The 23,143-nt window shown below is 39.9% G+C and overlaps 2 protein-coding genes across 5 annotated transcripts in view; one reads left to right on the top strand and one right to left on the bottom strand.

Annotated features, from left to right (window-relative positions):
- LOC140199345 (sperm-associated antigen 16 protein) overlaps positions 1–10,615 on the bottom strand; it is a 656,665-nt gene extending 646,050 nt beyond the window's left edge. For 2 of the 4 annotated variants that reach the window (XM_072261235.1, XM_072261236.1), the window contains exon 1: positions 10,434–10,615. In XM_072261235.1, the coding sequence (XP_072117336.1) occupies positions 10,434–10,473 (40 nt within the window). In that variant the 5' untranslated portion in view covers positions 10,474–10,615. The remainder of the gene's footprint in view (positions 1–10,433) is intronic. The other 2 variants (XM_072261237.1, XM_072261241.1) reach the window with 2 other exon arrangements.
- The window catches only part of ikzf2 (IKAROS family zinc finger 2), a 152,322-nt gene continuing 139,788 nt past the window's right edge, over positions 10,610–23,143 (top strand). The window contains exon 1 of the mRNA XM_072261226.1: positions 10,610–10,956. The gene's annotated coding sequence lies outside the window, so the exon portion shown is untranslated. The remainder of the gene's footprint in view (positions 10,957–23,143) is intronic.

Below are 23,143 nucleotides of genomic sequence, written 5' to 3'. Positions count from 1 at the left end.
ACCTGACCAAGGAAAGTCGCAATGTTTGGGTCACTGGCACTGAGTCTGGCTCTGTAACTCAGAAGGAAAGGGGGGAGAAGAGCGAGCTGTGGTGATAGGGGATTTGTTAGTGAGGGGAACAGAAAGGAGGTTCTGTGGATGAGAACAAGATTCCCAGATGGTATGTTTCCATACATCTAGGATCGAGTCTTCAGCATTCTTAAGTAGGAGGGTGAACAGCCAGAGATCATGGCCCATGTACGTAACAATGACATGGGTAGGATGAGTGACGAGGTTCTTCAAAGTGAGTTCAGGGAGTTAGATGCTAAGTCAAAGGGCAGCATCTCCAGGGTTGTGATCTCAGGATTGCTACCTGTGCCAAGTGATAGTGAGGACAGAAATAGGAAGATCATACAATTTAACATATGGCTAAGGAGTTGGTGTAAGAGGGAGGGCATAAGATGTTTGGATGATTGGACTGTCTTCCAGGAAAGGTGAGACCTGTACAGAAGAGATGGTTTGTACCTGAACTGGAAGGGGACTAATATACTGGAAGATTTGCAAATGCTGCACAGTGGGGTTTAAACTAGAGTTGCAGGGTGATGGGAACCAGAGTGCCAGACCAGCAAGTGGAGAGGTTGTGGAGGCAGATGTGGTAAGATCTCAGACAAAGTCAGGAATCAAAAGGTTGAGCATGGTGCGGCTAGTGTCCTGAGCTGCATATATTTCAATGCAAGAAGTATCATTGGAAAGGCGGATGAGCTCAGGGCATGGATTAACACACGATATTGTAGCTTTTGGTGAGACTTGCTTGCAGGAGGGGCAAGACTGGCAGCTCAATATTCAGGGTTCCATTGTTTTAGGTGTGACGGAGTGGGAGGGGTTACTTGAGGAAGGATGGCATTACTAGATAGGGAAAATGTCATGGCAGTGCTCCATCAGGACAGACTGGAGAACCTGTCTACTGAGGCTTTATGGATGGAACAGGAAAAAGAAAGGTATGACTACGTTAATGGAGCTATATTATAAACCACCCAACAATTCATGGGATTTAGAGGAATAAATTTATAGAGCAATCTCAAACTGTTGCAGAAAACATACGGTTGTTATAGTAGATAATTTTAACTTTCCACATATTGATTGGAACTCCCACACTGTAAAAGGACTAGATGAGATAGAGTTCAGCAAATATGTTCAGGAAAGTTTCCTTGATCGGTATGTAGAAGTCCCAACAAGAGTGTGCAATACTGGATCTGTTATCAGGAAATGAGACAGGGTATTGGGACAGGCTGTTTTCTGACAAGGGTGTACTTGGTAAGTGGGAGGCCTTCAAAAGCTGAAGTTTGAGAGTACAAAGCTTGTATGTGCCTGTCAGAATAAAAAGTAAAGGTAACAAGTATAGGGAACCTTGGTTGTCAGGAGATATTGAGGCCCTGGTTAAGAGAAAAAAGGAGGTGCATAGCAGATAGAAGCAGGTAGGAACAAATTAGATACTCATGGAGTATAATAAATGCAAGAGAAACACTTAAGCAAGAAGTCAGGAGAGCTAAAAAAGACATGAAGTTGCTCTAGCAGACAAGGTAAAGGAGAATTCTAAAGGATTTCACAGATATGTTAAGAACAAAAGGATTGCAAGGGACAAAATTGGTCCTCTGGAAGATCAGTATGGTAATCCATGTGTGGAGTCATAACAGATGGGGGAGATTTTAAATAAAATGTTAGCATCTGTATTTACTCAGGAGATAGACACAGAGTCTATAGAAGTAACGCAAAGTCGCATCAACTTTATGGATCCTGTTCTCTAAACCAACATCAGTTAGATATTATGATTGTCTTTGACATTTATTTCCTGTATATGCAAATAATATGGAAGTTGTTACGCATGTATTAACATTCAAACTACTACTGTAATATAAATGCTTTTCAAGCTAGAGTTATTGTGGAGGTTCCAGTACATGGAATCGGAATGTCTTACTATGTTCCCCATTTGGCTTTGATCCATTTTCTTCCTATTTTACTGAAAAAGTAACAAGAAATCTCTTTGTTACCCTATTTAATAATGATCCTTAACTTTCAGTCATTCCCCCATTTCTGACACTTTCACAACTAAGTACTCAAAGATGTGGGAGAAAAAAGCTTAAATTATAAAGAGCTATGGAATGTATTGTAAAGTACCTTGTAAAGATGCAGGCAGCTTGATGGATATAAAGATAGTGGTGTTTAAAAATTATCACTGAAAAATATGAAGTGTTGCATTTTTGTACGAAGAGGAGACATAAAACAAAGAGCACAGGTTTAAAAAGGTTGTAAAATCAAATAGATGCAAGTGTCTCTCTGGTCTGAACAAACCTTCATGATTGTGTCTTATCTATTATAAACCATCATCTCTTGGTCTCCACCCAATCACAATTCTCTCTTTTGTTCTTTACACCACTCCCTTTTCCATATGACATTAACCAGGCTCAATCCTTGCTCTTTGAGTACAGATCAGCTGGTGACCTCAGTCAGCCATTCAAGATAGAAATAAAAAGTATGATGATATCTTTGGAATTCTCTATACATAAGGGTTGTGAGATTCATTTGTTAACTTTATCTAAGAAATAGATCAATAGCATATTATTGAATGAATGGATATAGGATTAGTGCAATAAATAGTGTTGAAATAGAAGATCATCCATGTTGTTATTGAATAGTGAGGTAAGTGTGGGACACAAATGACTTACAATTACTTCCATTTATATTTTTAAAATATGCCTGATTTCTAATTTTTCCTACTTAAAATGATTATCAGCCTGAAATATTAACTACTATTTTTCTCCAATGATGTTTTCAAATCTGCTGATTATTTACAGCAGTTTCTGTTTGTTATTTCAGATTTCCAGTTATCTATAGTTTACTACTTATGGAGATCTTGGTGCATATGTACATAGTCTGCTGAAAGTAGCTAAACAGGTTGAAAAGTTATTTCTAAAGCATACAATATCTTAGATTGCATAAATACAGGCATAGAGTACAAGGACAAAAAAGTTAACCAATAAAAACAATGGCTTGGCCACACTTTATATATTGCAACCAGTCCTGGGCACCACACACTAGTAACAATGGGCTTTGGTAAGGGGAAAGAATACATTTACAAAAAAATTCCATGGATGATGGACATGATTTATGTGACAGACTGGAGAAGCTCAAGTTATTCTGGGAAAAGAGGAGACTGCAAGAAGATCTATTAGAAGTTTTTGAAACCATATGGGGTCTGGCCACAATAGATGGGGAGAAAATATTTCATTTGGTGAAGAAGTCAACAGCCAGGAGATACAGATTGAGGATGAATGGCAGAAAGAGTCAGAAGTGACACAAGGGGAAGTGATTCTAGACAACTAGAAGTTTTATGTGTGGAATGAAAGTAAATTCAGTTGCAGCTGTCAAGAAAAATCTGGATAAGAATATGAAAATAAAGAATTTTTAGAGTAATGAATGGGGCAAGACAGGATGTGGGACTAGCTGCATCAATCTAACATAGAGCCTGTGCTGACTTGACAGGCTGAATAGCCTTCTTTCATGCTTCACTGCACTGATTCTTCGATTCAGAATTTCACTCTCAGGATTTTTATTTTAGATTACTTAGAGCTTCTTGGGAGACTATCCTTTAATGTATGGAAACAGGGGAATTCTAGAGGTCTTGTAGTTCTATAGAATCATGGGTATGAGGATAAACTACATCCGGCTGTGGAGCATTTGCTTTGGGTAATGAGGTTACCATTAACCACAGCTACCTCCAGGTCACCCTTAGGCAAGGTGTAGCACCTGTTAGCCTCCCTACTTGGGTTACAGTGAAGCCACGGAATGCAGGTGGTGGATGAATCAGAAGGCAAGTTGTGAGTAACACAATCGATGGTTTCTGCTTCTCAGACACTGAGCAGTAGATCCTTTTAATAGGACAATGTTCAGGGTCACCCATCTTGTAAAGACACTGCATCGGAAGCAAGGGAAAGCTACTTCTTGTATTTTATCCCTAGTACAACCATAGTTAATACATACACAAATGTAAAAGACAACAGCGTAAATGGCAGCCCACTTCCAAATAGTGCTGACACCTCACTCGGTACAGGATATCATGTAAATAGACAGGTGAGCCCAGATCGTCATACCACTACTGTCTGCAAGAACAAGAGACTGCAAATTGCCACTTGGAATGTTCAAACCCTGCACCAAGCTGGGAAGTTAGAAATGAAGAGGCTGGAAGTCAGCATCCTAGGCCTAAATGAAATAAGATGGAAAGGCACTGGAGTATTCCAATCAGATGACTACAAGATGATATACTCTGGTGGAGATAAACATGAAAAGGGTGTTGCAATCATCTCAGACAAAGAAACATCCAAGAGCCTGCCTACTGGCATATCTCAGACAGAATGATGCTAATCAAACTAAAAGGAGAACAAAACAATATCTCTATCATCCAAGTATATTCACCCACAATGGCAAGCTCAGAGGAAGAAATTGATGCCTTCTACCACTCCCTAGACAAAGCACTAGAAGAATGCAAATCACAAGAAACCATCATAGTCATGGGCGACTTCAATGCAAAAGTTGGTGAGGGAAGAGAAGATCATATTGTTGGGGACCAAGGATTGGGAGAAAGAAATGAAAGAGGAGAAAAGCTTATATCATGGTGTAAAACAAACAATCAGATAATCACCAACACTTGGTTTAAACAACATCCAAGAAGGAGATGGGCATGGAGAAGCCCAGATGGGAACAACAAAAATCAAATCGACTGCATAACAATCAATAACAGACATACTGAAGGAATCCATGGTTGTAGCTGCAAAAGAAACCATCCCATGAAAAGAATGGAAAAGAAGAAATGGATAGCTGAAGATATAATACAATTGATGCATCAAAAACAGACCATCAAACTAAGAGACAGCAAAGAATACAAACAACATGATAAGACAATAAAAGGAAAATGCAGAGACGCTAAAGACAGATGGCTAAATGAGAAATGCTCAGAGATAGAAATGCTACAAACCCATAACTCTGGAACAAAGTTGATGCACAATAAGATTAAAGAACTAATGGGAAAATGACCTTGCTCAGCAAGTGGATGCATCAAGGCAAAAGATAGCAGCTTAATTATGAACAAAGAGGAAATCCTAAACAGATGGACAGAATATATAAAAGAACTTCTTGAAGACCAAAGAGGAGAAAAACCGAACATAAAGAAGAATCTTGAAGGACCTAGCATTCTAAAATCAGAAATTTGAGCAGCCGTAAATAAAACAAAACATAACAGAGCAACTGATCCAGACAACATCGCTGTTGAAATGATACTGGCCTTAGAAGATTTTGGAATTGAGAAAATAACAGAAATAGCAAATGAAATCTATGATCATGGGGAGATACCTGATGATTTAAGTAAATCAATGTTCATCACACTTCCAAAGAAAGAGGGAGCAACAGAATGTGAGTTACATCGTACAACAAGCCTGATGAGCGACGTGGAAAAAATTATTCTCAGAGTCATCATGATGAGAGCAAAACGCTGTATAAAACCAGAAATCAGTAAAGAGCAATGTGGCTTTGTGGAAAACACTGGAACCAGAAATGCAATTTTCATGCTACAGATGATCTGTGTACGAGCCATCCAGGTACAAAAAGAGATCTACCTATGTTTCATTAACTATACAAAAGCTTTTGACACTGTCAAACAGCAAGATCTTCTGGAAATGCTTCAAAATCTTGACATAGATGGGAAAGATATATGTTTCTTAAGAAACTTATACTGGGACCAGACAGCATCCATCAGAATAGAACGAGAAGTGAGTGAGTATGTGAATATCATGAGAGGAGTCAGGCAAGGTTGTGTCTTTTCACCAGACTTATTCAACCTGTATAGTGAAAATATCTTGAGAAGTATCAAAGAATCAAAGGATTCACAATTGGAGGCCATAATATAAATAACATCGGATATGCTGATGACATTGTACTAATAGCTGACTCAGAAACAAAACTTCAAGAACTACTCACTATAGTGGCAGCAGAAAGTAATCGCAGAGGCCTCTCAATCAACACCAAGAAGACAGAAAGCATGGTCATCTCCAGAAAGACAAACATCCCACAATGCGAGATCAAGATCAGAAATACAAACATCAATCAAGCCAACAAATTCAAATATCTTGTCAGCCTAATAACAAGTAATGGCAGGTGCTATACAGATATCAAATACAGAATAGCAATGGCAAAAGAAGCTTTCCAAAAAATGAAGACCATATTAACAGACAGAAAGATGAGCACGTACACTAAAAACAGAATACTGCAGTGCTACATTTACTCTATCCTGACTTATGGAAGTGAATGCTGGACCATTTCTCCAGCAATGGAAAAGAGACTAGAAGCAGCTGAATTATGGTTCTACAGGAGAATGTTAAAAATATCATGGACCACACACACATCAAATGAAGAAGTTCTCAGAAGAGCCCAAGCAGTTAGATCACTCATACCAACAATAAGAGAAAGACAACTCAGATCCCTAGGACACATCATGCGGAAAGATGAACTAGAAAAACTCATACTCTCTGAAAAGATTGAGGGGAGCAAACCTAGAGGAAGACCTCGGCTTATGTACATCAAAAGCATAGCCAGGTGGCTACACATCGAGGAAATGGAAGTCATCCAAAAAACGAAGGATAGATCTATATGGAAAACCACAGTCACCAAAGTCCGCATCGGATATGGTACCTAGACAGACATAGAATCATAGAAATGTACAGCATGGAAACTGATCCTTTGACTCTACTTGTCGATGCTGAGATGCCCCCCCCCCACTTTCCACAGGAATCACTCCCTCCATGATTCCCTTGTCCATTTATCCTTCCCTAATAATCTCATTCCTGGCACTTATCCCTGCAAGCAGCAAAAATGCTGCACAAACCCATTCACCTCCTCCTTCACCTCCAGTCAGGGCCCTAAACAGTCCTTCCTGGTGAGGCAACACTTCACCCCTATATCTGTTGGGATTGTCAACTATATCTGGTGCTCCCTGTGCTGCCTCCCCTATATTGTGAGACCCAACGTAGATTGGGAGATCATTTTGTCCAGCACCTACACTCCAACTGCAAAAAGCGGAATTTCCGGTGGCCAATCATTTTAATTCCTATCCCCATTCCTGTTCCATCATTTTGGTTCATGACCTCCTCTTCTGCGATAATGAGGTCTCTCTCAGGTTGGAAGAGTAACACCTCATATTCCACCTAGGTAGCCTCCAACTTGATGGTATGAACATCAGTTTACCCAACTACTGGTAATTTTTTCCCTTATGCCCTTCCATCTTCTTCAATTGCCCCACTCTGGCATCTCACCTGCCTATCACCTCCACCTGGTGCCCATCCTCCTTCCATTTCTTCCACAGTGGATCTTGGGTAGGAGGTAGTAACAGGAGGTGCGGGATGAGGGGACTATGACGTTGGTGGCTTGGATAGGAGATCCCCCGAGTTAATAAAGTCAGTGATGGTGTGGGAGACAATGGCCTGGTGCTCTTTAGTGGGGTACTGTTCAAGGGGAAAGTCAGAGAAGATGTCTGACAGTTGTCGCCTTGCTTCAGCAAGGTACAGGTGAGTCCGCCAGACCACTTCAGCAGCCACCCCCCCCCCCCCTTTTCTACGGGTTTGATGGTGAGGTTAGGATTAGTGTGCAGAGACTTTTTTCTCCAGTCCTGATGAAGGGTCTTGTCTCAAAACTTTGACTCTTTACTCCTTTCCATAGATGCTGCCTGGCCTACTGAGTTCCTCCTGCCGGTCTAGGTAGACCCATTGTTTCTGCATGTTCCTGCCCTACCAAACTTATATCTGCATACCTCAAATCAGTTTTATCCCCACTGATTCAGTCTCTTCCTGTCTATAGCCGTGACATTTTACTCTCTTGATCTTTACAATGATTTCAAGTTCCCTGGCCCTCATTATCTTATTTTCACTATGGATGTTCAGTCCATATTTTCCTCCATTCCCCCATCAGGAAGGCCTCAAAACTCCCTATTTCTTTCTGGACATGGGACACAACCAATTCCCCTCCACTACCACTCTCCTTTGTCAGGCGGAGCTGGTCCACACTCTCAATAATTTCTCCTTCGGCTCCTCCCCCTTCCTTCAAACAAAAGGTGTAGCCTTGTGCACTCGCATGGGTCCCAGCTCTGCCTGCCTTTTTGTTGGCAAAGCAGAACAGCCTATGTTCCAAACCTAACCGGTAACAGTTCCCAACTTTTCCTACACTACAGTGACAACTGCATTGGTGCTGCTACCTGCACCCATGCTGAGCTCGTCAGCTTTGCTTCCAACTTCCACCCTGCCCTCAAATTTACCTGGTTCATTTCCGACACCTCCCTCCCCTTTCTTGATCTCTCTGTCTCTATCTCTGAAGACAGCTTATCTACTGATATCTTTTATAAATCCAATGAGTCTTTCAGCTACATGGACTATACCTCTTCCCACCCAATTACGTGTAAAAACGCCATCCCCTTCTTTCAATTCCTGTCTCCACTACATCTGCTCTCAAGATGAGGCTTTTCATTCCAGAACTAAGAAGATGTGCCCCTCCTTCAAAGAAAGGGACTTCCCTTCCTCCACCATCAACGCTGCCCTCACCCGTATCCCTTCCATTTTGTGCATGTCCGTACTTCCCCATCAGCCTGGAACCCTACCAGGGATACGGTTCCCTGATGATGTTGACTATTTACTCTTTTCCATATATGCTCCCTGGCCTGCTGAGTCCCTTCAGCATTTTGTGTGCTGCTTGGATTTCCACTATCTGCAGATTTTCTCTTGTTTGTGATGCAATCACTCCAATTTTTTTTGATTTACAGAATTTTGCATAATGACACAATTTCAGGCACTCATCCCTTTCATAAATCAAAGAGTTGCTGCATTTTCCTTAATGTTTATCATGGCAAAAAATTTCATATTCTTATCAACCTTTACATAGATGGAATTGTTATAGATTACATGGACTGCCCCACAAATGTTTACATGTCAACAAAGCACTAAATCCATTTTCATCAATGTCAACCTTATAATATTCTTTCACAACCTCAATGACCTCTATTAACCTTCTCGTTCAATGTTTGAACAGAGATATCATCCCTCCGTAATTCAAATGATTCCTTTTGTCATTTTACTCCCTTGCCTCTTCATTATGCATAGGTGTGAACCAGAACTCCATACATCATTCAAATCTAAACTTTATTGCTGATGCACACACAAAGCATGTTCAGTGAACAAGGTTGATATCCAAGTCCATCCCACATTCATGTCTTTTGGACTACTTCACTTCACAGCAGGCTTTGGACCGAATACATACCAAATTATTGGTGAACGTAGCAGGCCAGGCAGCATCTCTAGGAAGAGATACAGTCGATGTTTCAGGCCGAGACCCTTCGTCAGGACTAACTGAAAGAAGAGCTAGTAAGAGATTTCTTACTAGCTTTTACAAAATCACTTACTAGCTCTTCTTTCAGTTAGTCCTGACGAAGGGTCTCGGCCCGAAACATCGACTGTACCTCTTCCTAGAGATGCTGCCTGGACTGCTGCATTCACCAGCAACTTTTATGTGTGTTGCTTGAAATTCCATCATCTGCAGATTTCCTCGTGTTTACATACAAAATTACTTCGGATGCATGCACTGGTGCAACAATCTCAGATTTTGGATATTCATTTTTTCTACTTATTTCCGCAAAGATGTCTTTGTAAAGTACTCTATTATTTCATTGGCACAAATTTCACATTATGTCACCCTGCAATTAGTTTAACTTTATCACCACAGGTCCTAGTTTCCAATCATTTATTCTCATTTGCCAAAGCACGTCCGAGCATCTTCACAAAATGCCATTTCCCGTGGTTAATTTGTAGACAGTAATTTGAAAGTTGTTGAGGGTATGGATTCAAGGATGCCAGATTTTCAGTTGGCATCCAACACATTAGTCAGGAATGACTGCCTTGACAACGAGTGCCGGTGCACTGGCACCACACAGCCAAATACCACAGTTCTCCTTCCAAACGTACGAGCGAGTACCCACTGCCAGCACAAAATGAATGGACTGGGTGAAAAGTGCCTGAAACTTCGGGTGATTACCGGTATCGAGATAGTGTGGCGGTGGGATTTTGAGAACATTTGCAATGATACTTTCTTGGGGAGTAGCCGTACAGCATTGGCCATGAATACCCGAGATGGTCTCACCGACCCGCCTCGGGCGGACCCGCTGTAATGCAGCGTTCCAAACGGATCGGCATTCCAAACGCTCCCGCCCCCGGGCACTGGAAAGGCTCCAGCGCACGAGCGGCCCTCGGAGATCGTAAACCGAATCCCCAGCGGGGAGATGCGTTTATATCTTTCAAAGCCTTCCCCGCGCGCGTCTTTAAACAACAGTAATAACAACAGCAGCAAAGGGTTCGCGCCTGAAAGGATACGCTGCAGATAGTAGGTACCGTCCTCCTGCGCCGCCGCCATCGTTGTGTTTGCGCCCGTTGCCGTGTACCGTTGCTATTGACTCCGCGGCCGCCCTCACGGGTTCTCTCGCGAGAGCTCAGCCGCCGATGGGCGTCCTGTCACCATAGAAACCGCTCGTAAGGAGAGGGAGGGGGAAAGAGGGAGAGAGAGAGAGAGAATCATTAGAAGGAAAACACAGCGGCGATTTGTTTGTTGTAACATAAGTCACTTCAAAAAAGTTGTTCAGAGTAGAAATATAGATGTGTTAGACTTGAAGAAAGCGGGCGATTTATAGTGAATATGATTATTTATTTGTTTTAAAATGTCACGTCAGAAAGGACTCGGGCCGTCGCTTTAAATGTGCAAGAGAGGAGGAAAATGGCTTTGATACAGGAGGGAATAATAAAGCCTTGAGCACTGAAGAGAGCTGCCAGTGCTACGCAGAACGTGGATTAAGGCGTCCCATGACCCCCATCCGCCAGGATGCAGTCGTAGACCACCGAGGTAAGCGATGCCAACTACTGCTGCTGGCGGTCTGACCCTGTCCCCTTCATCCTGTCGGCTCGTCCATTCAGGTGGGTGGCGCTGGGCCGGAGGCCCTGGTTCACGGGTCGAAAAGATCCAATTGCTAGTCTCTCTGGGTCCTCCTCATGTGTCAGGCGGGCCTGTGCCTTGTTTACATTCGACAGACTGGAAGCGGTTGCTCCCACCCACTTCCCAATATTCTATTCGCTCTGCCTGTGGAGGAAACAGTAGAGAATATAATATCATTTTAAAGTGAGATAATTTGAAAAAAGAAACTACTGGAAAGACACAGACATGCTCTGTGGCGAAAGAAATAATTCATCTTCCGGCCTGAATATCTTTTATCGTCTCTGATTGAAAGTATTCTGATGAAAAGCCAAGTTAACTTTTTTCCTGTCTCCACGGGTGCTGCCTTACCTGTTGAGTGCTTTCCGCATTCTGTTTTTATTTATGATATCCACCAAGATTTGTTTTTGTATGCTTTTTCTATTACTAAAACGAGTTTCTGGCGTTTCATGCATGTTTGGATTGTATTATTTTTAATTCTTTGGACGAAAAGCAGACGCATCTCGTTTCATATCGTTTAACGATAACCTTGGGCAAGCAACGTATTCTATGAAATGGTTTGTGGAAAATTATCATTTCAGCAAGAACGCGCTGAGGTATTTTCATTTATTTCCCCTTCCTTGACTGTAAACCGCAGAACAGAAACAAACGGTGTGTAAAATAAAACTTTACAAACTGAATCATATGTAAATACTCACATTGGAGAGCACTTTTGATATTGAAGTTATCAATTTAAACTAGCAGTTTTCTTTAAAGACTATTGTGTATAGCATTTCGCTATATTTAATATAACAAAAATGAGACTGCCTCCTTCAACCCACAAAGCGGCGGTGTTCACTTGCTTATTGTTAATACTTTAGTCGTCACATCAGTATTGCTTTAGGGACGCATTTCCAACATGCGGTCTGTGCAGAAAACACTCTTGAAATGTCCGCATTGCAAGGCCATTTAATGTAAAATGTGATTTATTTTCACTGCGAACCGTTTTTTTTTAATGTCAGTATTTAAAGTTCTAACCACTGCAGCAGTACATTCTGTCTCATGACTTAAATTCACGTACGGCGCGGGTGGGAATTTTAGATACAGGGAAGGTGTTGAAAGTAGCACGTCACACCTGAAGACAGAGAAAAAAAAAGTTAGTTTCATTTCGATTATCTTTGAACCATACGGAATTAACAGTAAAGTTGTAACAGCTAAACACATTCGGGAAAAAATTTGGGGCTGTGGTTGTGGTAGCGGGAATGTGAACAGATAGAGTGAAAGAAAGAAACGATCTAATGACAAAAGGCTTGACAGTAAAGAACCTCTGACCTTTCCTTCCTTGATCCAAAATAATTAAAACTAAGCGTAGATTTCAACCTCCTCCCACTGATCTTCAGTTCCTTTACCTCCACGTCTGCTTCAGTGATCAGAAGCTTTCAGAGCCCACAAAGTAGTCTCTTTCATGTTCACCTATTTCATGCTCAAATTGTTCATTCCCAGGTACAGGCCTTTCACCCTCTCTAAGTCTTTTCACTGGCTTATTATTGATCTTAGCATTTTTTTCCAGTTCCACTCATGTTCTTTAACTTACTTCCTATTGAATTTCCAGAATCCTGTTAGCTAAGATCCAACCCTAATATTCTCATCAAACCATAATGGTAAAATGTGTTAGTTGACAATCAGACCTTTTACCAACCCTTTCTCAAGGGAACCGAAGCCATCATTTCCTACACTGTCACAGGCCTCTTCTCCCTGGGGGAATTTCTCCCCTCAGTGTTTTCCAACGTTTTATATTTCCTTTTGAGATTTTGATCATCTGAAGTATTTTGCTTTAGGGTATTTTAAACACCTTGTGATATGTTTTTATCAAACCTAAAGTCTCTCAAAATGTAGACATTTTATTTAGAAGTTAGCTGACGCAGACCCATTTTAGATCGCCAAGTAATGGTACAAAGATTTGGCCAATAGGAACCTCATTTCTCCTTGTGAAGTTTAAAGGTTTCTTTCCACCTACAAGCTTCCTGTCTTTTGATATGTAGATAAGTTAACTGATAGAAATAATTTTCAACATTTACTGTGAAGTCGATGCTGCATTCTCAAGCTATCATAGCACTAAGCTATCCCCATTCTTCGATGCACCCAATTGATTATGTGGGCGTCTAAAGCGGAGTGGTTAAAACTTTTCATGTATCCAGTTAATGATCACAATTAGTATTCTGCAACTGTACAAGTTTAAATGTCAAACCTCTATCTATGTAATGAACTGTCAAGGTGGAAGTGGTTTATGAAACATTTTTAACCAAATAGCAAACTATACATTAAAAAGAGTTAAAAATCCTTTAGTACTGGCATTAAATGAAATTACAATCTATATTAAGCAAACAATAGCATAAAATTATTACAAATTATTGAATTACAAAAATATTCAATTTCTAACGATGCCATTTTCAAAATTTATATGCAAATAAAGCTACTGAAAGTATCAAGAATTTGATAGATCAGTATAAATGTGGATAATATGTAAGATAATGACATTGCAAAAGAAAGCTTAACATTTATTATTTGAATCCCACTCTGGAAAGTAACATGAGAACTAGTGTTTGACTACTCTTAGATAGACAAGGCAGGAGTAGGCCATTCAGCCCTTTGAGCCAGCACTGCCATTCACTGTGATCATGGCTGATCATCCACAATCAGTATCCAGTTCCTGCCTTATCCCCATAACCTTTGATTCCGCTATCTTTAAGCGCTCTATCCATGTCTTTCTTGAAAACATCCAGAGACTTGGCCTCCACTGCTTTCTGGGGCAGAGCATTCCACATATCCACCACTCTCTGGGTGAAAAAGTTTTCCTTCAAAAATCTGTTGGTAATGACAGCCTGATAATAAACACTTTATCAATTTTTCTTACCAGTGACAAACCTGAGTTAACAGCAAGTTAATGTAAATTTTCTTTGGTCTTGATATTTCTCCCAATTTTAATGTATGGATCACCACATTGCAACTGTTCGGTTATTAGGCCCTTTCACCTTTAATCACTTAGGAAGTCATGTAACCCCCTCCAAACATCCCTCTCCACTTACTCAGTGAATGCACCTGATTTTATCCTATGATTCGTGTGCAGACTTTTTTAAACCCCTTGTGCCATTATAAGAGGACCATTAACAGTAGAAAGCACTTAATGTTTAAATGCCCTGAAGTCACCACCTTAACAACATAAGAAATTCCACTAGTCAATACCTATTGGCTGAGTAACACTTATTGAACTTTGCCACTAAGTATCATTACAAAAAGTAACAAAGAAACCCCATAAAACAAGTCAATCGACTCTGCCCTCTATATATCAAGACAGGAGTTCCATGCTATGAGGCTTACTGGGAGGGAGGTAAAAATTATTGGGATATTATATATATCCAATGTATCATTAAAATCACCATTTAGGGGTCATTATCTTAAAATTTGCAAATGTCGAATCAACAACAGATTGGAAATTTGAGTTTATTGTTAGTGTTAAAGCTAATCTAATCATGTATTACAATTTGAGAAATTTAATTACAAGGCAAAACAAATTCTTCTAATATTAATAAAGTCCTCTGTAAAATACTAAGAATTTTAAAGAAAAGTGACAGAAATGTTGATACTTGATAAGAAGGTTTGTTTAATATTAGCAGATGGAAGTGCTGAGCTGAGGTAACAGTCAGATCAAACATGATCTTCTGTATGACAGAGCAGGTTCGAGAGGTCAAGTCGCCTACTCCCGCTGCTAGTCTACATGTTCATTTATAAATCAATCTCTTGCCTTTTTTTATCCCAATATCCTTCAGAAATTTGTTTGAATGGTATTTCAACTTCCTACCATCAAACAAATGGTAAGCATTTTTTTCAAAATTCTATTGATAATAATCAAAAAGAGTACATGAACACACTGAGGGAGAAGTGGAGAGTCCGTCATCGTGCCTGACGCCGGCCCCCTAGGCCTGAGTCGACATAGTAGTACATGGAAAAATGTCATATATGTGCATACCTCCATGAATGTTCCCTATGGTAAATGAATGTATCCTCATTATTATGAAGGTTTACTGTATAAAGTTGTAATGCTACAACTACTGTACATCCTCAATCCAATGATACTACTGTTTCAATGTACTGTAAGATGACCCCAAAGCACCTCTGCCTCTCAAATCCATATTATATATGTGTAGTGTCATTCGTCATTTTTCTTCATCTTTGAGTAAAAACACAAGGCCTAAATGTACTTGTATCTTTAAATTGACTATATATTTGCATGGTAAAGCTTGGCTATTATGACTGGCTGCAGGCCAACCACAACATATTGACTTGTTCTCATGAGATGTGTTTTGTGTGATGAGTGAACAGAGTAAAATAATATAGTATTACATCAAGTAATTCACCATACTTTTAAGGTGGTGATATAGGGAAAATCTCAAGAAGAGATCTCAAGCAGTTCTTTAAAATGTTTTGAAATTTAGAATTCTTTGCATTATAGAGTCGGATTGTCAGATGACGGTAGGATTCCCGCACCCCCCCCCCACCATTCTTAACATGTTGTAGTTGTTAACAAGACCAGCTTTCAATTCTAATGTCTAATAGTTCGAAGCATGAGGTAGTAAATCAACTTTCTGCTGTGATTTGTTACAATTGAGTTACTTTAGACAGGAATTAAGAGGTATTGTGTAACCAGATATACTGTATTGGATAAACCAGGAACGAATGGCACAGCAACACACACAAACTGGTAAAGGATCACTGCAAGCCAGGCAGCATCCACGGAAAAGAATAAATAGTCAATGTTTCAGGCCAAGACCCTTCATCAGGATTGGAAAGGAAGAGAGGTCAGACTAAGAAGGTGGGGGAAAGAAGTATAAGGTGGTAAGTGATAGGTGAAACCAGGAGAGGGGGAGCCGTGAAGTAAAGAGCTGAAAAGTTGATTGGTTCAAGAGATAAAGGGCTGGAGAAGGAAGAACCTGTTATGAGAAGACAGAAGACCGTGGAAGAAAGGGAAGGGGGAAGAGCACCAGAGGGAAGTGATGGGCAAGTAAGGATATAACTTGAGAGAGAGAAACAGGAATGGGGAATGGTGGAGGGGGTGGGTGGGCAGTTACTGGAAGCTTGAACAAATCCATGTTCATGATATCAGGTTGGAGGCTACCCAGATGGAATATGCATGTTGCTCCTCCAACCTGAGTGTGGCATCATTGTAGCAGTAGAGGAGGCCATAGACTGACATGTCAGAATGGGAATGGGATAACAATTGAAATGGGTGACCTCCAGGAGATCCTGCTTTTTGAGGCGGACAGAGTGAAGTTGTCTAGCAAAGCAGTCTCCCAATCTACGTTGGGTCTCACTGATATACAGGAGGCCACACCAGGAGCACCAGATACAGTAGATAACCCCAACAGACTCACAGGTGAAGTGTCATCTCACCTGAAAGGACTGTTTGGGACCCTGAATGGTAGTGAGGGAGGTGGTGTAGGGGCAGGAGTAGCACTTGTTCCACTTGCAAGGTTGTGCCATGAGGAGATCAGTGGGGAGGGATGAGTGGACAAGGGAGTCATGTAGGCAACAATCCCTGCGGAAAGTAGGGGGGTGGTTGGGGAGGGAAAGATGTGCTCTGGAGTGGGATCCTGTTGGCGGAAATTATGGAGAATTATGTGCTGTGAATGATTTTTCTTCCTAGTAAACAGTGGTAATGCAGTTGACAATATTTTGCCAGATTCTTGGCAACACTTGCTGATACCAATTTTTTTTTATTTTCAGAATTGCAACACTAGATGTAAATTGCCACATAAGTACACTACATGATTTGTTGGTGGCACAGTAGTGCAGCTAGTTGAGTTGCGGCCTCGCTATTCTGGAGTCCTGTGGTCCATTCTATGTGGAGATGGCACAATCTCCACACATAATGGACCACAGTATAGGATTCCTCCCAAAGATTAGGTTGATAGTCAGTATAAACTGCCCCTAATATGGTGGTTGTCAGTATAGGGGTGAAGATGAGGGAATGAAGGAGAATAAGTTACAGAAATGATTAGTGGAAACTGGGATTGCTTTGAGAATTGGCATAGATCTAAATAGGGGAATTGTCTCCTTCAGTGAAAATAAATATGAAAATGTGGGTTCTGAATTACAAATTATCATGTCCCATAAGACCACTTAGAGTTTTGCAGTATGTTTAGAATATTGAACTTTCAAATACTCCCTGATGCATTTTAAAGTTCTAGGAAAATACAAAGTATCTTCATAGCTGTGAAGATACAGATAAGGAAACTGATATTTCTTAATGTAGTTATTTGAAGAAAACAAGATATTATTTGAACTATTAAACTATTAAGTGGAATAGTTTTAAAAAGTAATTTTTTGAACAAACTGCAGAATTTGAGAAAACTATTGTAAGTAAAACTTAATCAAATTAGGTGAATTAAGATGCCAGGTCAGAGAACCTGATCCTTTTTCTATACAATTAACAATTGAAGTGTCCTGAAATGGAATTTAGTAAGTAAAGTCACTGTTGCCACTGTTTTTGGATCATCAGATTGATAGGTTATGCTGGAAGCCAGGAGATCTTGTGAATGTTCATACAGCTTTCATTGGCAGTGGGGCTACTGTTTATATTGAAGTATGCTGTGATAACACAGCTTGAATTTAGTAACCTTATTGCTATGTTATTCATTCCCAATAATCCAGTGAAATCACGTGGCATTTTGAATGTAATTGATTAATTCAAAACAGATCTGCATAAGAGAATGCAGAATAAGAGATGGATAAAAAAACAAAGAGAGATTAAAGTAAAATGGCAAGGTTGTTGTTTATAGATAGGTTGGATAGGAAATAATAGAATCACAGATTTAAAAAAAGAACATGATTGCAGGTTTGGAAATCAATCCAACATGTTTTGTAGCCTTTTTTTTTTCTTTAATTAGAAATTACAGTGCAGAAGACATCTCTTGGCCCAGTTATTCACTACTTGTACTTTTCAAGCCCCTCTTTCAATTATAATTGCTGCTTCTTACTCTGCTCTCATTTTCTTCAATTCCCCATATGACAGGGGTGGTGAGTGTATGGTATATGTGCCCAAGATGCATTCAGAAATTTATTGGATGTGACATGCAGTCAAATCTTTAAACCTCACCCTTGATAAAAAGATACTAAATGATCATCATTACTGTGAAATGAAGCAGCAAATGATTTTTTTTACATTAAGGCAGTGAGATGTTTTCACAGGAAACTAGTGGCAGCTGGATGGTTGCAAGAACACTTGACATTGGATGATACATTTTGAAATCTTTGCAGGCCTGGTGTACAAATCAGTATTTGTCTGGACCAGTTGATATTGGCTTTCCTCTGGTTATGCTTTTTTCTTCTAATGTTTGTCAGTGAGCACTTGATATTCAGTAATCATAACAGTAAATACTGTGTGTAGTTTACAGCCATCATGAATATTCACATTGTTTTCAGTGATGAACTTGGTCATGTCTAAAAGAAGGAGTAGACTTGCTGAGAAAACTAGTGGTATAGCTCTCAAAACATCCAAATACAAGCTGGATATAAAATATTTGTATTCTTTAGTGCAGCAATAGTCTCACTGAGACTAAAGTGAGTTTATTTTCGCTTTCTTGATCTTTTGTTCTTCACATGCGTTCATTCATAAGATGATGACTAGAGTGAAGGTAGGACCGATGAGGGATAAAAGAGGAAACATGTGACTGTAGTCAGAGGAGCTCCTTGATGAGTACCTTGCTTTAGTATTCATCAGTGAGAGCGACCTTGATGATTGTGAAGTCAGCGTAGAACAGACTACTATGCTGGAACATGTCAAGGTTAAGAAAGAGAATTGCTAGAATTTAAAAAAAATATTAAGATAGATAATTGCCCAGGGCCAGGTGAAGTATACCTCAAGTTACTATGGGAAACAAAGGAAGAGATTTCTGTGCATTTGCAATATTATTTGTATCCACAGAACTAGTATCAGAAAATTGGAGGATAGCAAATGTTATTTCTTTGTCCAAGAAAGGTAATAGAGATCATTTCTGGGAATTATAGACTAGTGCATCTTCCTAGTTGGCAAATAATTGGAGAGAGTTCTTACAGACAGGAATTACGAGCATTTAGAGAAGCATAATCTGATTACGGATAGTCAGCCTAGCTTTGTGAGGGGCAGGTCATACCTCACAAACTTGATTCACTTCCTTGAGGAAGTCGTAAAACAAATTAATAAAGGTACAGCAGTCATGTATATGGATCTCAGTAAAGCATTCAACAAGGGTCCCTATGGTAGGCTCATTCAGAAAGTCAGGAGGCATGGGATCAAGTAAACATTGCTGTGTGTATTTGGAATTAGCTTGCCCGCAAAAAGCAGAGGGTGGTAGTAACTGGAGGATATTCTGCCTGGAGGTTTGTGATTAGTGGTATTCTATAGGGCTCTGTTCTGGGGCCCCTGCTCTTAGTGTTTTTTTGTTAATTACTTAGATGAGGGAGTGGAAAGATGGGTTAGTCAATTTGCAGATGACATGAAGATTAGTAGTGTTCTAGATAGTGTAGAAGATTGTTACAGATTATAACAGAACATGGATGGGATGCAGAACTGGGCTGAACAGTGACATGGAGTTCAATCTAGAAAAGTGTGAAGTGATGCACTTTAGAAAGTCGAACTTGAAGGCAGAGTACAAGTTTAATAGCAGGATTCTTAACAGTATGGAGGAAAAGAGGGATCTTGGGCTCCACGTCCACAGATCCCTCAAAGTAGCCGCACATGCTGTTAGGGTGGTTAAGAAGATGTATGGTACATTGGCTTTCATTAGTCGGGGGACTGAGTTCAGGAGCTGGAAAAAGTTACTTCTTTGTCTCGTAATTTTAATTTATTAGATTCTTTAAACACACAGGCTTATCAACTTTCAATGAGTTGTATTGTCACATCCCCTTCCTTCATTCCTTTTTTACTTCATCTAAATTTTATTGCCATTAATTTATTAGCATCACACTGGACTTTTCTCTGTGATGTAAGAATATGATTCTCTTGTCATTTTGCACAGTGTTTCCCACTTGATGTTGTCAGCAGTTGCCAGTAACCTCTGGTCATCTAGCATCTGTGTTAATGCAGTGTCCACTACAGCAAATAGCAAGCAAGAGACAAGTTCTTGCCAGTTAAACTCTTGGATCTTCAGTGAGACATACAGAGTCTAAATCAAGTTCAGGTTTTTTTAAAAAAGCAGGGAATTTAAAATATCCATTTTAATCATGCACAGAAAATAAAATAAAATAAGGATCAATAACTGCAAATGAGATTAAGGAAGAGATCAAAGAGAAAAACATATGTTTCTTTTAAATCTCTATCATTAATTTTCTCTGCAATCCACACTTAAAATTATTCTTTCGGGAAGAGAAACTGATTATTCCGCAATAATTATCACTTGAGGGCAACAGTATTGGCCCCTGGGGTGTGGTGTAGAACCCAGGAATACAAGTACATGGTTCCCTGAAACTGGTGTTGAGATAGACAGGGCTTTCCGCATACTATATTAGCCAGAGTACTGAGAAGAGAAGTTGGGAAGTTATGTTGCCATTGTATAGGATGTTGAAGAGGCTACATTCAGAATATTCTATTCAGCTCTGAATCACCCTGCAATAAGAAAGATACTGTTAAAAAGAAAAGAATGCAGAAGAGATTTGAGGATGTAACCATGACTCAAAAGACTGATTTATGGAGATGGGTTGAGCAAGTTGGAACTTTTTTCACTGGAGCATTAAGAATGAGGGATGATCTTAAAGAAGTATATCAAATTAGAAGCATAGGTGGTCAATATCCAGTCTTTTTTCCTCAGGATTGGAGTATCAAGAAATGGAGGGCATAGTTTTAAGATGGGGGGCGGGGTGGATATTTAATAGGGACCTGAGATGCAACATTTTCACCCAGAGGGTGGTCAGTTTATGGAATGAGCTGCCAGAGGAAATAGTTGAAACAGGTAAATTAACAACATTTAAAACGTAGTTGGACATGTACATGGATAGGTATGTTTTAGAGGATATGAGACATGTACATGGATAGGTACATTTTAGAAGATACGAGCCAAACACAGGTATATCTGACTAGCTTATATGAGTAACTTGGTTGTCATGGACCAGTTGGGCTGAAGGGCCTGTTTCTGCGCTGCATGAATCTCTGACTCCATATCTGCCAGACCATACAATGTACTCATTGGGGATGCATGGAATCAATTGGGCTTGCTGCACTACTGTTGTAGATTGCAGTTGAACTCAGTCTATCTCAGAAAAGAGAAGGGTTGCATTTTAGCAGATCGAGTATAAAGGGAGAGTACAGAAGAAGTTTACCGGTGTGCTGCTTGGATTTTGGAATATGTGATATAAGAAAAGGTTGGACAACTCTGATGGATAGGTCCTGTCATTTGCAAGCCTAACTCATTTCTTCCCAAAAAGATCCTTACAGTTGAAGGAAGGTCAGCAAGTTCCACAGGGCAAATGGAATGCTTTAAAGATGACATCAAAATCAGGCTGAAGAAATTCATGATAATATCTAAAAGCTGGGAAAACTTGGAACTCAATAGATGCACCTGGAGGAAATCTTTTCAAGAGGAAGCTGTGCTACATGAGAGAATCCTCCGCTGTGCTGCAGAGAACAAGTGCAAAAGGAGAGAATGAATAATCAAAAGACTCAACCACTTACTTGTGTCCACATTGCACTAGTATATGTGGATCCTAGTTCGGTCTCTATAGCACCTGAGGACCCACCAACAGACAACCCCCTAGAAGAACATCTTATTCAACTTAAATGATTGTACTACTATATTGAATTGTGGGCAGTCTTGCGGGGCCAGTCACCTACTCCTGCTCCTATTTTCTGATCTTGTGTTCTTGTTAATACGTTGTCTAATGCAGCTAACATTTTCTGTATCCTTCTACAAGCAAGACCTGTGTTGCCTGCATTGTAATCTTCACTGAAAGAGCCTATGAATGAACTCTGTTCTACAGGAGTCAAAATTTGAAGAGAAAATGTTTTAAGGTGTGATTAGTTTTCAAGATCCAGCTTCTTGGGACATTTTATCCATCAAAGTTCATTTATTTCTTACCAAGAGATTGAGTAAAAGATTGCTTATAAATTACCATACAAAATACTGAGTTTCTCCGGCATTTTTTGTGTATTACTCTGGATTTCCAGCATCTGCAGAGTCTCTTGTGTTTATAAATTAGTTTCTTTTTGTGAGAATTGATCTCAAAAGTGTGAAAGGCTTAAATCAACCTTCAAAGTTTATAACTATGAATCAACTGAACTAAATTTAACACCAGTTTATCAGCATGCTGTGTAAATTAGATAAGGCACTTTCAGTTGCATTTATTAATTCCAATTCATTGGATTAAATCCAAAAGTTATAACAAACACATTCATACAATATATAAAACTATTCCTATTAATTTGACTAAAAGGGGCATCCATAGTTCACTCAACTTGTAGAAATTCATTGCACAGAAATAAACATTTATCCAATTAAGTTCTTGCTGGCCAAAAGCTTTCTGTTGCTGGCTCTTGTTCATGCATTTCACAATTCAATGGGTATGTTTTTAAAAAATATATAGTAGATACATGAAGAAAGTACCAACTGACAACAAAATAAATAGAGTATGGATGCAGGATCAGATAATGTGTTGTAGCTGCATAATGAGGGAGCTGGTGGACCCCATTGTGGAATCATGGTGACCACATCTGCACAAATGTTATTTGCTTGAGGAACGTGGGCTCAAACTTGATGATCTAGAATCTTAGCTTCAGACACTGTGATGCATCAAGAAGGGAAAGAATTACCTGGACAGTATGTTTCAGGAGACAGTCACACCCATTAACTGCTTCAAATTCAGTCTGTGGCCAGGGGTAAGTGTGTGTGACTGTGAGTGAGACAGGTAAGGTGATCCAAGAGGTAGTGCTAGAGAAGCCCCAACCCTTAACCTTGATCAACAGGTCTGAGATGGATGCTCATTGTGAGCCCGAGAGTGTGGGCTGCAGGAAGTATTTGCAACTGAAATGTGACACCATGGGAGCTATTCAAGGTAGTTGTAATTGGCAATAGTATAGTCAGGAAAATATACACAA

This window comes from Mobula birostris, chromosome 6, assembly GCF_030028105.1.
Source record: "Mobula birostris isolate sMobBir1 chromosome 6, sMobBir1.hap1, whole genome shotgun sequence".
Classification (NCBI taxonomy): Eukaryota; Metazoa; Chordata; class Chondrichthyes; order Myliobatiformes; family Myliobatidae; genus Mobula; species Mobula birostris.
The sequence above is the reverse complement of the archived record's forward strand: the minus strand, read 5'-3'. Positions and strand labels throughout refer to the sequence as shown.